This window comes from Rhea pennata, chromosome 1 (assembly GCF_028389875.1).
Source record: "Rhea pennata isolate bPtePen1 chromosome 1, bPtePen1.pri, whole genome shotgun sequence".
NCBI lineage: Eukaryota > Metazoa > Chordata > Aves > Rheiformes > Rheidae > Rhea > Rhea pennata.
The window spans coordinates 150,790,435-150,806,670 of NC_084663.1; the positions used below are offsets into that span (position 1 = coordinate 150,790,435).

At 42.4% G+C, this 16,236-nt stretch overlaps 1 protein-coding gene across 1 annotated transcript; it reads left to right on the forward strand.

Annotated features, from left to right (window-relative positions):
- Positions 1–13,662: 13,662 nt before the first annotated feature.
- Positions 13,663–14,882, forward strand: LOC134142445 (oxysterol-binding protein-related protein 9-like). The gene has a single exon (XM_062579524.1). The coding sequence runs from the start codon at positions 13,686–13,688 to the stop codon at positions 14,880–14,882; it is 1,197 nt and encodes a 398-aa protein (XP_062435508.1). The 5' UTR covers positions 13,663–13,685.
- The last annotated feature ends 1,354 nt before the right edge of the window (positions 14,883–16,236 follow it).

Below are 16,236 nucleotides of genomic sequence, written 5' to 3' on the forward strand. Positions count from 1 at the left end.
GCTCTCTTGGGCTCTCCTTATATGTCAGATGATCCAATCCTTTAGTCATCTTCACGCCCCTGCACTGGGCCCATGCCAGTATGTCCATGCCTCTCTTGTACTGGGGAGTCCAGACCTGGACCCTGCACTCTAGATGTAGCCTCACCAGGGCTGAGTAGAGGGGAAGGATCACCTTCCTCCGCCTGTTGTCAATGCTAATGCAGCTCAGGATAGCATCAACCTTCTTTGGTGCAAGAGCACACTGCTGGCTTATTTTTAGTTTGGTGTCCACCAGGACCCTCAGAGTTTTTTCCTGAAAATCTGCTTTCCAGACCATCTGCTCCACGTACTTGTGCAGAGATAACTCCTCCCAAGGTGTAGGACTTGGCATTTTGTGCGGCTTCTGTTAGCCCATTTATCCAGCCTGTTGAGATCCCTCTGAATGGTAGGAGGCAGAGCAAGGCTAGACAGACTGGTGGATTAGTAACAGTAATACCAACCTAGTTACTTGCCCCATTTTGCATCAGGCCTGTGATCTCTAGCCTTCCTTTGACTACTGGTATACCTGTAGAAGCCCTTCTTGTTGCCCTTCACATCTCCTGCTAGATTCAATTCCAGATGGGTTTTGACTTCTCTAATGCTATCCCTGCATTCTCAGAAAGTGTCTATATTCCTCCAAGATCATCCGTCCCTGCTTCTACTTCTTGTCCTTTTCCCTGTTATGTTTGAGTTTAGTCAGGAGGTCCTTCTTCATCCATGCAGGCCTCCTGCCATCTTTACTTGACTTCTTACTCATTGGGATGGACCAGTCTTGAACTTGGTGGTGGTGATCCTCAAAAATCAGCCCCTCCTGGACTCCTCATCAGGACTATATCCCATGCAATTCTTCCAAAAAAGTGCCTGAATAGGATGAAGTCTATCCCAAAAAAGGAGATATAGACATCCTCAGGGCCATGGTCTCTAAAGATTTCCAGGTTACTACAAGGGAAGCAGGTGACCAGCTATTGACTGAAATCAAAGAAGACCTAATATTTGCCTAGCCCTAAGCTCATAGACATGGTTTAAGACAACTGCCACTCACTCTATGATAAATTTACATGAGTTGTCTCAGTACTTCCTTTGGATTTTCCCTTTCAAAAAATGTTCGGTGCTGATCTCATACTAGCTTCACAAAAAATGTAGTACCACTGCCTTTGTGAACAGTATCAGCCCTGCAACCTGCTCAGCTGTGTGAATTCTGTGCTATTTAATATTTAATACATGCTCAGGTATCTCAGATTTCAGGCCCACCATCAGATGATGCTTAGTCCAAGTAGATGTAGCCTATTGTTGTATTTACACATTAATTCTGTCACGAAATGGACAACAGTGTTTCCATAATAAGTTCACTCATGCTAATAAAACTAAGGAGTCTAGAGACAATAGACCTTGCTGCTTCACAATGAGTGACCTTGTAAGACTGGAGAGTGGAGGTGATTGAAAATACCTGGTAGAACGTTTTTCCATTAGAAAATGATCCTGACATTAAGATATTTCACAAGAATATACACTTTTATGGTGATTTTATAGTTTAGACACAAAAGTATTAAAGTAGTTTGTTTGAATAATTTTGAAATTCTCAGGTAATGTGATCATAAAGCTTTGTTTTGTTGCATCTGGATTTGAAATACGTGAAGTACAATGTAACGTTCAAAATAAGAAATTTAGAACGGAGAATTTCAATCAAATTATGTCAATGTTTCTCACACTTCTTAAATCGCTCTGTTAGAATGTTTCGCTTTTCATTCTCAGTCATAAAGAAGGAAGGAAAGGAAGACTTTTTTTCCAGATTTTGACCAGAGGTACTTGGAGGAGTATACTACCAATGAAAAAAAGAGAAAAAACAGAATTTCTTAAACAGACAGAAAGGTGTTAGCTTAATTATTGCGAGGGGACTTCTTTTCAATTTATCTAATTAAGACACTGAGATGATAGCAGTGTTCACATGGTTTGGGAGGAAGAAATACCGGCATTCTGCAGAGAAAAGAGATGATTTATCAAACACTGAGGATAATCAGCATATTTACATACACACTTTTATGTTTAACTGCCAATTTCTGTTTTCCAATTAAAGTGGTTTATTTTACTGTTATCTTTAGCTAATTGGTACTTATTTTAGGAAGTGAATACAGAGTAGGTTTCATGGGAAAGCAAACTCACTGGCTTTGAGTAGGGGAAATAGCTTGATGGCTGATGGAGAATCGTCCTAGATAATGAATTCCTACGTGTTTTGTAATGTAACCTAATGTCTCATGCAGCCACTAAACTCCCAGATGGCCCAGCAGAGGCACATACTCATCACGTGACGTATTAGTCAATTTAAAAGATAATTAGTAAGCACCACATTTTCTGTATTCTTTAAACTTTAGGAAGTTTCACATTCCACTTTTTATGTATGGCCTTCAATCCAGAACATATGGACCTTTTTTTATGTGTTTTCCAGAGGTGCTGCTCTCCTGCAGTTCCCACTGACTTCAGGGACAAATTTCCTATTTGCGATAGACAATATTGCATTTTTGCTAGTGAGTGTCTTTCTTAAGTTAGTCACATTGGCAGGTTATCTATTGTTGCAGATGTTCATTCTTGGTTTCAGACTGGGGACAATTTAATAATATTTTTTCTACAGTCCTAATGTTTTATTTCCCCAACACAGTGCATCCACTGTGTCATATCAGACAGATATGATTCAACTATTGTAGGATGTGAATGCCATATTTGTGTTGCATTAGAATAACCTAAAACTTCAGTAAAATGATTTGACAAAACCAGGACACTGATGAGGAAAGCCCGGAGAATAGGCCTGGAGTCTGGTTTCATCCTGAAACAGTCAGAGCGGGAGCTTGGCTATTCTGGGTTCCCATCTTTTTAGACAAATACATCAAGACTCAGTGGATCCAACAAACTCTGCATAACACACTGAATGTAGCTCTCCCTTGGGAGTTAGGCTGGACAGGCTCTGAATCAAAGACCACGACTGCTCTGTTCTGGTATAAGCAGATCACTGTATCCTTTTCCCCAGAAGATCCCAACCTGATTTCCCTTCCCGAGCAGTTAACAACGAAAGGTGTGAAGTATTGTGCCAAGTCCACAGGAGGAATGCTCTGAGGTCTGGCCCTTCACCCTCTGGATTTCGAACAAGGAAGTCTGGATTTGCTTTGAATGCTTCAGGAGCGCAGCCCTACAGCTAATTTCGCAGTGGAGTATCCACGTCCATTCTAGCAACTGCTTGTAACTTGGAAGGGTTTTAACTATAATTCAGCATATATAAAATAGCTGCATATGTTGCATTTAGTTGTCTCTTTAGATCTTTTATCATAGTTGTTTTTTTCTCTATTTTTATTCAATCACTTTTCAGTCACAAACTTACTTTTTTTTCTGTTTGGTCATTTCTCAGTCTCAATTTTCCAGCATTAAAATCTTGACAGGACAATTATATAGGTACTATGAAGCAGGAAATTCCATTTGAATCCATTGTTTTCCACCTACCCATTAGTCTCATGTATCTGCTTGAGTAGCCGTGGTTAGTAGCAAAATCCTCAGCCTACCTCTGGATCTCTATTTCATGTTAACCCTTTATCTGTCATTTAGACAGACCCACAAACATCTCCATGTTTGCCTTGTAACATGTAGTTCTTACTGAATCATTGACATGCAGGTACCTAATGGGACTGAGTGCTTATCTTCATTTTTTTTTGTGTGTCAGATGTGGATGACAGACACCTTTGCAAAGAGCTATTAGAGGGTATTAGAGAGGAAAAATGTGCAGAACTGGTGGAAAATCACACTCGCAAACACACATGCACTCTCATACAGCTGTTGGCAAAATTGGAAAATCAGCTGGCAGGTCAAAAGGCTCTTGAGTAGTCAGGGCACCCAGAGCAGGCAGATGGGCAGAGCCCATCTTTCTAGAGAGGGTCAGCAGAGACAGGCACATAGGGCAGTGGGGCAGGGAGGAGGCAGAGGCAGAGCCAGCTCCTGGGAGCTGACAAGAAGAGTGGCAGCACACATGTAGCTCCAGTGGTGCCATGGTGGCATCCCAACACTTCTCACAGCGATGATTCGACTCTTCTCCTCAAATTCAAGACCTAGACCTTTTTAAGATGCTTGCATTTCTAGACTGCTCTTAGCCTTTGGCCTCCAGCACTGGACAAAGTCCTGTATGAGTGGAGGACATTACTTTCCCAGGCTACAGCAGGTACCGTATCCAGCTGACCTGTAGCTTTCTTTTTAATTCTTGCTTAGCTGCTGCTTCTTTACTTTGTTATACCTACAACAACATCTTCCCAGCTCTCAAGGCTGCACTTCTTCAATGGCCAGTAGCTGACCATCACAGAGTTGTTTATAGCTCTGCAACCTCTATTTAGAGCCTGTGCCCATACTTTCAAGGCCTTTGCAGTCATCCCACACTTAAACTGCATATCGTAACAAGAGCCTCCTGGTGCCAGACTCTGGTTCACACAGCAAGTTCTCACAACAAGGTGATTATACCTCGTGGGCCAGGACCGAGGCCTGGTACAGTCAGCATAAAGCAGAGATAGCAAAAGCCCTGTGCCTGTTACTAGCAACGGTAATGTCATTCTTACCGGGCACGAGGCAGCTCAGCCTTGATATCTCCTCCTCAGTGCTTATGAGGACTTAGGTCCTCATTAGGTCATTGGTCACAGTCGTAATTACATGCCTCCCTAGTCTCTATAAGGAAAGGATTCAAGGCTCTGTCCTTTCCAGACTCTGTATTTAGCAGCTGACCAAAGAACCCTCTGCAGATGAGCAGCAGCCCTTTCTCCCCAGCAAGAAAAGTGGGAAAAGTGTTAAGACTATTCCCCTCCCCATCTTTAGAAGTACCAAACAACTTCACTTCCTGTAAATTTCAGTTTTTGCAGAGCTTGAAAACCTTACCCCTTAAATTTCTGTCTCCACATCCTGACCTGGCATGAGTCCTAACTGTAATTCCCCAGGTGTCTGTCATGAGTTGCAGAAATGCAGAGAAATATCGCGATTTGGTACACTGCTTCTTCTGCGCTTCTTTAAATTAAGAATAATTATGCAAATTTCTATGAAATATTTGGTGAAAAAAAAAAGCTCTAAGACTCTAAGAAAGCTCTAAGAAAGGTGAAATTTGCCAGCACTCCAAATGTATACAGCCAAATGTTAAAACCTTGAAAAGAAGATTAAATGTGTAAATGAGAGGCATTTCAAAGATACAGCAACAGAAGTTTGTGGAAGTAAAAATTAGAAATACTGCTTAAAAGACTTTACTCTCAAGAGAGAATTTGCAGATTCCTGTGAGTGGAGTAAGGTTTAAACAGTAATTGTTGTTAATGACAGACTAGCAGTTTTGCCTGTTGAAAATATATTGTTAAAAAATTGGTTTATACTAAGTTAATTATGTCTATGAAACTAATGATCACAAATGCAATGGCTCAAATTGCATATTATGGAACACGCAGCAATGATTGCACTTAAAGCTTATACGAAACAGATTCATTCCCAGTTATCCGTTACATTCAAAGGGAAGAGTCTAATAGAAGTTCTGCTGTCCTTAATATCTTTTAAGGATCTGCTAGAGTTTTTGAATTATACTGCGTTTATTCACAAAGGCATCTTTTGGTCCTCAGTCTTTCAGTCAGAGTCTTTAATAGAAACTACATGGTTATGCTGATTTCTGCCAGCTGAGAATCCAGAATCCATCTCTTCAGGATATATTACATCCTCCTGTCACTACAGGGAAAAAAATACATCAAAGTCAAATCAAGGTGGTGGAATGGCAATGGGTCTGAGCCTGCAGTCTTTACTCAGCAACAGCTCTGACAGTTGCCCAACCGGTGTTCTCATTTGGTAAGAATTGCAGTATTTGCTTTGAAGAGCAAAATCCTCTCTCCCTGGAATCAGTAGAAAAGCCCACGTTGACTCCAGTGGGAGCTGCTTCAGACACTGATGACCAGGCCTGAAGTTCAAAGACATTTTATCAATTTTCAGCTAGAGAAGGGGTGCTCAGCATGACACAGCTCAGGCCTTAGGACTAAATGCATTTATGTCTGGTTGGTAAATAATTCTATATAACGCGTGGTTTGCACTACAATATTTATGAATGTGTGTGGTAATGATGTAGTAATGAAGTACACAGAAGAGTGAGGCAATTTTCAATGCATCTCAAATAAAATAAGCCGAGCAAAGTTTAAAGAGTTTTAGTGATAATACCCTGAAAAATCAGTACAGAGCACTTCTCCAATGTAGAAAGAATTGTGTATAAGATTTAGGGGATAATTATATTCATTAATGGATGAAAGCTTATATATTTCAGGAGTCTCCTCCTACTCAGCGTTCCTATAAATTATAAATAACATTCAATTTAGTGTGACTCCATGGAGAAGACAGTGTCCTTAATCTTCAGATGGATTTCAAGCTTGAGCCTTCATTAATCACAACAGAAAGGAGTTCTCTTCAACATGATTTACATTTTAGCATGAAATAGAAAAGAAAAACAACACATTTTAAATAGAGAGTAAAAGTTAGATTTATTTCCTAAGAATGAAAAAATACAGATTTTGTACACTTTTCTAAACAGAACAATTCAGAAAGAAAAAAAATAAACATTTTGCATCATGGGTCTGCTTTAAGATTTAGATGTTACAATTGCTTATAATTAATATAATTAATATTCAAGACAGCCCAAGTATTTTTCTAATTTTGTTTTGGGGAAAATATAGGGAATAAAAATTGGAAGTTAAAATCTTGAGAGGAAGTCAGGTTTGCACTTGATTTTGTAGTGTAGTGACAAAACATACCATTTCTTTATCTTTTCTCCTGATGTCCTTTCATGACTATACCTAATGATGTATGTCATACAAGATCAGCTGAGTTTCAGTACAAGATCTTGCTGAACTGAGATTCTGTTTGAAAGGAGGATCTTTAGGCAAAATTGTCTGTATCTGTACAAAGAAACAAGGCCTTTCATGTTGCAGATCATCTGACCTGTAATTTAACTGTAAGTTCAAATTCTAGTCAAATAATTCAGTATGAAGCACTTAAAATTTGAAGGGATTATCCTTTGAGGCTCCTTTACTGAGTTCTGCTTCCCTCTTCCCCTTGCTCTATGCAAGACTGATTTATGGCTTTTTATTATTATTTTCCATTTTGAGCAGTGCTTTTTCTGGTCTCCATTCCCTTTTTCCTCTCATAACCCTTGAATGTATTACTTTGTTCAGATATTAAAAAGCTGCAAGAAATAATAATAAAATTGTTTAAAAACTTTGGAAAGAAACACTAGAGCACATGACTTTGCATTTCAGATCGTAAAACCACCACAAATAATTTAGTTCAAATTGGGAAGACTGTAACTCACTGTTCACCAGAGGGCCCTGCTGCTGATCCATATTTTATGGAATGTACATTTTTAATGAAATAAGGAACAACTTTCCATTTCGAAATGGAAATACTGATTGTTCTGCAGTTAAAAAAAAATTTAAAAACACCTCTTACTGCTCCCAGTCCCCATGACACACTCGATTGCTCATTTCCTTGGTAGGTCAGTTCTATTGCCTCATTTCCCGCTCTTCTCCAAAGAGCACTATCTACCCCCGCCCTTTTCTCCCTCTTCCTTCCTCCTCCTCCAGCTTCTCCCAGCCCCCTTTCCACACTTTCCAGCTCCAGAACCATTGCTCCTTGTGCTCCACCTGCACAGGACTGTGGAAAGCACTTCCCAGCTGGGTGTTGCCTCCACATCCAAGGGAGAGCGGAACAGCTTTTCCGTATCGGCTCTTGTCCTGGCCGTCTGTGCTAGACCTCACTTTTCTTTCACTCCCAGAACGGGGGTGTTATTCAGGAAACAGGAACTCCCTCCATAAATCCAAGTGCCCTTCTTTGCTACCCTTTTCACAGGGTATTCCAAAGATATTCTTTTACAGTTGGGGCTGGAGCAAATGGGGTTCATGCTACAGGTTTATTTTGGTTTATTATTTTGGTTTTGTTTGGTTTGTTTATTTAAGGCAGCTACTCTACTGTTCTCAGACTGCCTTAAAAAGGATTGATGGCATTGGCAAAACAACACAGGGCAATGCAAACTGCAGATGCCAGCTCCCTGCCCAGGCCTGAAGAAAAACTTTCTCCTTTCACAGGCAAGGTACAAATGCCCAGTCATCCATTCCCAGGCAGGAATAAGAGAGAAATTATGCGAGCAGCTGGCATGCTGCCTACCTACTGAAAGCCTACCATTCGTACACAGTATGCAGCAATACTGGCTTTTGTTTATTTTGACTCCTAAACGTTTTTGCAGGAGCCTCCTCAGGGTCTCTTTAAACGGCCCTGAAAAACGACAGGGCAGAAATCCGCGCAGGGCTTCTTCCCTGCGCAGACGCGCCGTCCCGAGGGGCTAAAGCCAGGTGCGAGCGCACCTTGCCGCGCAAGGGCCGCGCCCGCGGCCACCAGCTTCTCCCCGCGCGCGAGCTGCGGCGAGAGGTTTGACCCGCGCCGCGGGCTGCGCGGCGGCTCCGCGGCCGCCGGGCCTGGGCCGCCCCCTGGCGCCGCGCGGCCGCGCCGCGCCGCGGTGCGGAGCGGAGCGGAGCGGAGCGGAGACTCCGCAGGACCCCGCGCACCGCCCGGGAAACCGGCCGTGCGCAGCCGCTGCGTGCGGCTCGCAGAAGCAGGGGCGACCCGGCCTGTGCTGGCGATTGCCAGACGGTAGGTACTTAAAAAGGGGAAAACCGCTCAAGAGTAGTTAGTTTGCTCCAAAAAACTTCCGATGAGTGAGTTAATAAACTCGGGCAACAGCGTCTAGGCTGCTGCTGTCGGTCCTACAGCAAATCTGACTAGTAAATGGTTATTCCATTTTAAAGAGTATCGTGGAGGATGTTTGGATTCAGGCCCCTCTGTCAGCTGCATCTCAATTAATTTTGTGTTACAGAAAGTAACAGCACAGAGACTGACAGGCAGTGCAATTATTTACACCCTGCCAACACGATCTTCTAGTGCAACAGCATGTCAAAAATAGCAATTCACATTAGGTGAGTCATATACCTTCCCTTTAAAATGCAGATAGTACACTGTGTATGGCCATGCAGCTCCCTAAAACAGACTGCTGCAGTCCTACTGATGTAAAGCCAAGGTTATAGGTTGCATAAATTAACTTAAATCATCATATCTGAGCAGCTGGTACTGCACATGATAAGTTTTCCGTGCACCACCAATAAAACTCAAGGAGGGCTGAACAGTACATGTAATTGCCTTTCCCCCTCCACTACCTAAAGACACTCACTGCAGTCTCCAGGTCCATATTCTTTTTTTTACTCTGTGTGCAAAGCCAAAGGCCGAATCTGACTTCTTGCATTTAATGAGTATTCTTGCTAGAGTAGGAGAATATGAAGCCAGCTTGCAAATACTCCATCTGCTGGAAGGTTCAGGTCTGCATCTTGGACTAGTCCCTCCCTTTCCTGCTGTGTTGGAAGTTGTTTACTCTAGTGTGTATGCCTATCAGTCAACTTTTGGCAGACCTGTACAGAGGACCTTTGGTTTTATCCTTACATGCTATGAATGTGCAATATTTTTCTGAGACAATAAATCTGAAATAGAGAACACTTAACCAGTCAGAAAGTAGTATCTCTCCTATCAAGTCTATGATTGATATATAGCGCATAAGAAAGTGGGCAATGAGGGAAGACTAATACTGTCTTTACATCATGGTTAACCTGTAACAGGAACACATTTAGGCCTGGAGATCAGATGTGCCTTTTCAATTGTACATTTATTCAGCTAAAGATTGATTTTAAAATATGTTAGCTGGCTCTTTTGAGGACAAGTGGTGCTTCTAATCAGTTCTGCTGCAAAACTAGATACTGTTTGCATACAGTAACTGCAGACATCCTTGACTTCTGCAGATTTGCATTCCTCTGATACTGCTTTTTCATCTGCTGCTGTTAGTGTATTATATAAGCAGAAGACTCATCTACTGGCTTTAATGTAATCTTTCTTCTTTTTCTTTTTTTGTTTGTTTTTGTTTGTTTTTTTACTCTTACTGTCTTCATTTTTTATTCCTGACATACACAAGATTTGGTAGAAACTTGTTCACTAATTGGTATTTCTGGTTTGCTCTGCGGCAGGGTGTACTGTGAAAGTGTGCATTTTAGACAGAAAAGGGAAATCAATGACTTTCTAGCAGTCTGTGCATAGTTTTCAAATACATTCCACCCATGTCCAATCCAATGTTCCAGAGGAGGCAAGAAGTCAGTGGAAATAATGTTGTTAAGTCTTTATAACATGCATAGAGAGTGTTTTATATATGCATATATTTAGCTTCTCTTTCTTCCAGCATGGTGGAAAGCTCCGGTATCTGGTATTGCGTGTGTTGTAGTATGGCTTGGAACAGCTCAAATCCCCAGTATGAGACAGCCTCTGTTGCAGTATGTTTAAAGACAAAGGAAATAACTTCAGATAAAATCACAGAGCTGTGTCAAGAGCCAAGGTATTGAATCATATCAAGTGGGACTTGCAGGAAATTCAACCAGCTGCAGGTGGTGTTTTGGATAATACTTGCAGGGAAACAGGAGAGCAGTAATTTGTAATCTGATGTTCAAAGTTTCCATATCTAAAAGTGACAAGTCTCTGTTTCTGTGACACATGAATAATAAAGACTGAGTCTTATTTTTCCATGCTGGGCTATTGGGTTAACTCTGACTCACATGGAAAAAATCCTCCTATTAGATACTTGTGCCCTGCAATTCTCAGCACCTATTAGTCACAAGGGAGAGGACTCCTTATGAGCCATATTACTTATTTCAGCAACCATCAGTAAAACGGACAGGATTAGTGTGTTTTTCACAAGTAAACACATCTGAGTTGATTGCTTTCAGGTCTGTAGCTAATTAGGAAATCTGGAAGCCTGTAATACTAACTTACCAACCTGAGGAGAAAATCACTGCAGATGAGGACATTACAGTAATCAAACCCCCTCTGCAGGCAGCAATTACTGTTGTCGGGTATGGATAGCAATGAAGTTAAACCTCTGCTGTCGCTTCTCTCTTCTTCTCTCTCCCTCTGCCTCACACAGGTAAGAACACTGCAAAGCACAGAGTGAAACTTTCCTTATCCCCTTTTCAGGAGAAATCAATTTACTTGTTTGTCCGGCAGGTGGAACCCTGTCACTTCTTTTTCTCCTACTGAAACACTTGAAAGCAGAAGAAAGGCAAGTACTGCCCATGTGCCAGGCTCGGCTTTGCCAGTTCCTTGTTCTCTGTCTGCATCGTTACTGCCATTAGCAGTATCCCCACTTGCCAGATGTGTGTGACCTTTCAAAAAAAGGGGGGAGAGAAAATTATTTCCTGTGTGCTGTGCTCCATTGTCCAACAGCAAATGAAGCTCTGAAGTATTCTAAAAATAGAAGGAACCATTCAGCTCTTTTGGCAAATGCGTGTTTGTTTTCCCTCCTGTCTACAGGCAAGTAGGTAATTTATGAAGCCATATATTATTGCCTATGAAGGTAATTCACACTGTTAAGCACCATGGAAATCATGGTTTTGATGCTGATTGCTCTGAGGACATCTACCAACTCAGTGCTGGCTTTCCAGCATAAAAGCAGGACCTGAGTGGGTGCTGAGCGCTGTCCGGAGCAGTGATCCTCGAGCCCGGGCACTGGGGCCTCACAGCACCCTGGAGATGAGGCCCTTGGGTATTACTGCAGCACAAACACCCCAGCAATAACACTTTAAAAAATATCATCATTTGAGTGAAGGCTTGAAAGAGATCGTAACATCAGCCATAGTTGCAGCTGGAGCTGCATGTGTGAAAGAAGACTCCACAGGTGGAGTTGCTGCTGTTGTACTGTTAGATGGTGCTGAGTCTGTTCATGCCTGGGCCACGGTAGAGCCAGGGCATCCCAATGCCTCTTATGGTAAGAGGAGGCAGCAGGACCCCCAGGCTCACTCATGGTTACAACTGAATTAGTTGCACAGTCATGCGGGGATTGGTTCTGGTCTTTCCATCTCCTCTGAATAGAGCCAACCCAACTCATAGCTCTTCAGTGCCAGAATGTCTTTTCCAGCCCACGTCGATGTTTCCTCAGCTTAGCGGTAACCCTCTCGGGCATGTTCCTTTCCAACAAGCAAGACAGAGCCTCTTTATGACCTGTATCAGGATTATGAAAACAGGATGTACTGAAAGGATCATAACAATATGCTGAAGCTGAGAAGTGTACCTTTGAGCACAGGGCCCCCACCAACTGTCATATCCCCATCTATAAATCTAGGGTCTCCTGCTCTGCAACATGAGGTTCTGGTCACAGCCAGAGAAGAAGGCTGAGAGAGTATTTCTGAAATGTGGGGTTGCAGGTCTGAAGAGGGGTGACAGTTCTGCACTTAACATGTAAAGTTAAGACCTTATTGAGGAGGAACACAAGGCTAGGTCCCGTTTTGGGACTACCACCGTTACTGCTTACCTTGCATCTGCTGTGCATCTCCCTCTTTCACTAATAGATGGAGAACTTGACTCCATGTTAAGTTCCCCAAGAGGTTTATAGTGATTCAGGTATATCTGCTGAAGCAGCTCTAGACATCTGGTTAGAGTTTTATCCTATAAAACCTGAACACTTAATCACTATCAAAATGAGGTTTCTTATTTAGGCACCCTAGTGAGGATTTAGAAGCCCACTATTAGACGACTATTTTTTTAATATTGTTCCTTTATTATTATTTTGTTTTCTCGTTCTTGTTTTCTCTGTTCCACACAGACAAATTGATTCATTCTCTCTGTTAAAATACATCATGTTATCAGAATATTCATTCTGCATTTCCTTTTAGTATTATTTGCTTAATTAATATTAAATCATAATCAGTTTTTTCCCCTTGATGTTTTCACAGGCCAGTTAATTGCTGCTTGCTACCTCTGATGAGCCTCTTCTACTGCCAAGGTGAAAATCTTTTGGTTTTGTTCAACTTCTCCTATGAAGCCTACCTCTGGAGTCATTTAATCCATTTGTAACCAACAGGCAGAGACCTAGAACCAACACAGCTGTGTGGAAAGAGAGTTGCCATTCCCCAGCATCTCATACGTGGCCTCTTGGGCTCTTCCTCCCCCTCCATCAAGCCACATGTCTGACTAGCCTTTTCTTTTTAAGCTGTCTGTCTTTCCAAATGTTTTCCTATAGGCTCCTTTACAATGCTCTGCTGGCATTGCTTCATCAGAGGCTTTTCCTTTCCATTGCACATGAGGTTCAACAAGGGCAAGTGCAGGGTCATGAGGTTCAACAAGGGAAGTGCAGAGTCCTGCACCTAGGGAGAAATAACCCTAGGCACCAGTACAAGCTGGGGGCTGACCTTCTGGAGAGCAGCTCTGCAGAGAAGGACCTGGGAGTGCTGGTGGATGACAGGTTGACCATGGGTCCTACATATTTAAACAACAACAAGTCATTTAAATCTAGCTAATGTTTGCAATGTGTAAATATGAGGATTCCTTTGATGGGATGGTTTGTTAGAAAATGCTACATAAATGTTATCTTCCACCTGTATGATAATCAAATCTTTTGGCATTTCAGTGTCTTGCCCAAAATAACTTTGTTATTTTATTTTAGAGATTAAAATGTAACCACAGATAATTCTACTCAATGCATCTTAAAGCTTCATAAAATAGATTTTTCAAACTTCAAAAAAAAATTTTTTGAAAGTCTCAAAGAAACAACCAGTAGTATGGTAGAATCAATAAAACACTGCATTGTGTTGCTACAGATTGCTAAAAGTACTATAAATCCTGTTGACGCAGTGTATCAGCCTAGTCCTTTGGAAGCGTCAGTGATCAGCACAATGCCTTCCCAGACTGTCATACCTCCAGAACCTGCTCAGTTGTGCAAATCAGAGCAGCGACCCTCATCCTTGCCAGTGGGACCTGTGGTAGCATCACTTGGAAATCAGACTCCAACACCAAATAGTACAGGAAGTGGACAGTCAGCACCTAGCAGCAGCCTAACTTCTCCAAGCCACGTCAATCTCTCTCCAAATACAGTCCTGGATTTTTCCTACTCAAGCAGTGAGGATGAGTTCTACGATGCTGATGAATTCTACCAGAGCAGTTCCTCACCAAAGCGATGTATAGATTCTTCAGGATCTGCTGCTGTTCTGACTCGCAGCAGCACAGGAAGTAGTCTGAAACGTCCAGATACCACAGAGTCCCTCAATTCTTCCATGTCTAATGGGACAAATGATGCTGATCTCTTTGATCCTCCTGATGACAGAGACGACGACGGGGAAGGAGAATCAGTGGAAGAACATAAGAGTGTTATCATGCACCTCTTGTCACAAGTTAGATTAGGAATGGATCTAACCAAGGTGGTTCTTCCAACTTTTATCCTGGAAAGAAGATCACTCTTGGAAATGTATGCTGACTTCTTTGCACATCCGGACTTATTTGTCAGCATTAGCGACCAGAAGGATCCAAAGGAACGAATGGTTCAAGTGGTTAAATGGTACCTCTCAGCTTTTCATGCAGGAAGAAAAGGGTCGGTTGCTAAAAAGCCTTACAATCCCATTTTGGGCGAGATCTTCCGATGTCATTGGGTATTACCAGGCACTGAAGGTGAAGACGATATGGAACCAGTTTCAGAAGGACCAATTCCTTGGGTCAGTAAAAGCAGTGTAACATTTGTGGCAGAGCAGGTCTCTCATCATCCTCCAATTTCAGCATTTTATGCAGAGTGTTTTAGCAAGAGGATACAATTCAATGCTCATATATGGACCAAGTCAAAATTCCTAGGAATGTCTATTGGCGTTCATAATATAGGGCAAGGGTGTGTCACATGCCTAGATTATGATGAACACTATATTTTGACCTTCCCTAATGGTTATGGAAGATCTATTCTCACTGTACCATGGATTGAACTTGCTGGATGAGCCAGCAATGTGCCCTTGTGGCCAAGAAGGCCAATGGCATCCTGGGGTGCATTAGGAAGAGTGTTGCCAGCAGATCAAGGGAGGTGATCCTGCCCCTCTACACAGCCCGGGTGAGGCGTCATCTTGAATACTGTGTCCAGTTCTGGGCTCCCCAGGACAAGAGAGACATGGAGCTACTGGGGAGAGTCCAGCGTAGAGCTACAAAGATGATCAGAGGGCTGGAGCACCTGCCCTATGAGGAACGGCTGTGAGAGCTGGGCCTCTTCAGCCTGGGGAAGGGAAGACTGAGGGGGGGATCTTATCAATGTGTACAAGTACCTGAAGGGAGGGTGTCAAGGGGACGGGGACAAACTCTTCTCAGTTGTCCCGTGTGACAGGACAAGAGGCAATGGGCAGAAATTGAAGCACAGGAAGTTCCGCCTGAATGTGAGGGGGAATTTCTTCCCTGTGAGAGTGACAGAGCACTGGCACAGGTTGCCCAGAGAGGTTGTGGAGTCTCCTTCTCTGGAGATCTTCAAAGCCCGCCTGGATGCAACCCTGTCTGACATTGTCTAGGTGACCCTGCTGAGTGGGGAGGTTGGACTAGATGATGTCCAGAGGTCCCTTCCAACCTTACTGGTTCTATGATCTATGACATGTGTTTGTGCCATGGTTGATTTTAACCCATATGGAATAGCTTTCTGGTTCCAGGTTCAGCACCACTGCTTCCCCAAGAGCACTTGCAGCTGTTTCCCCGCCACCCTTCTGGGAGCTCTGGCATTCCCAGGTGCTTTGCTGTTCTACTCCTTGACTGGTCTACTCTTTTTGTCATTTACCTTTCTTCTCCCAGACAAATCCATCATTCCTTGGCTTGCTGCAGAACAAGAGATGATGTAAAGAATGAGAGATATCAAAGATTTTAAACTTCTGGAGAATTTTGGCTTCACCATTCATCATTCTCCAAATCCTAACATTTTGTTTTTAAAAATTAAAAGCTATACTGCCTTCACAGCTTCACATACCAATATATAAGTACGATTTATATTGTCTTATATCAAAATCCATGCTCTCTCATTAAATCTTTAGCTTTCTATTAAGTAATTATCTTTATTTTTACTTTGTCACTAGAAAGTAATTTATATTTTACTAACTCCACTGACCTCCCCTAGAAGTGACCACAAGTCTCTGAGCATGACTACAGTCAGTTCTTCTGCCCCACCAGGCTTCCAGCTCTTTGGTGGCACAGCCAGTTCTCACCCTCCACCTATTTTTCCTTTTGACATTTCTGTGTTTTTTGAACTTGTAAAAGGTCCCTCACTGACAGCACCACACATGAGACATCTGTATTTATACACAAAACAAGCATAGCATGAGT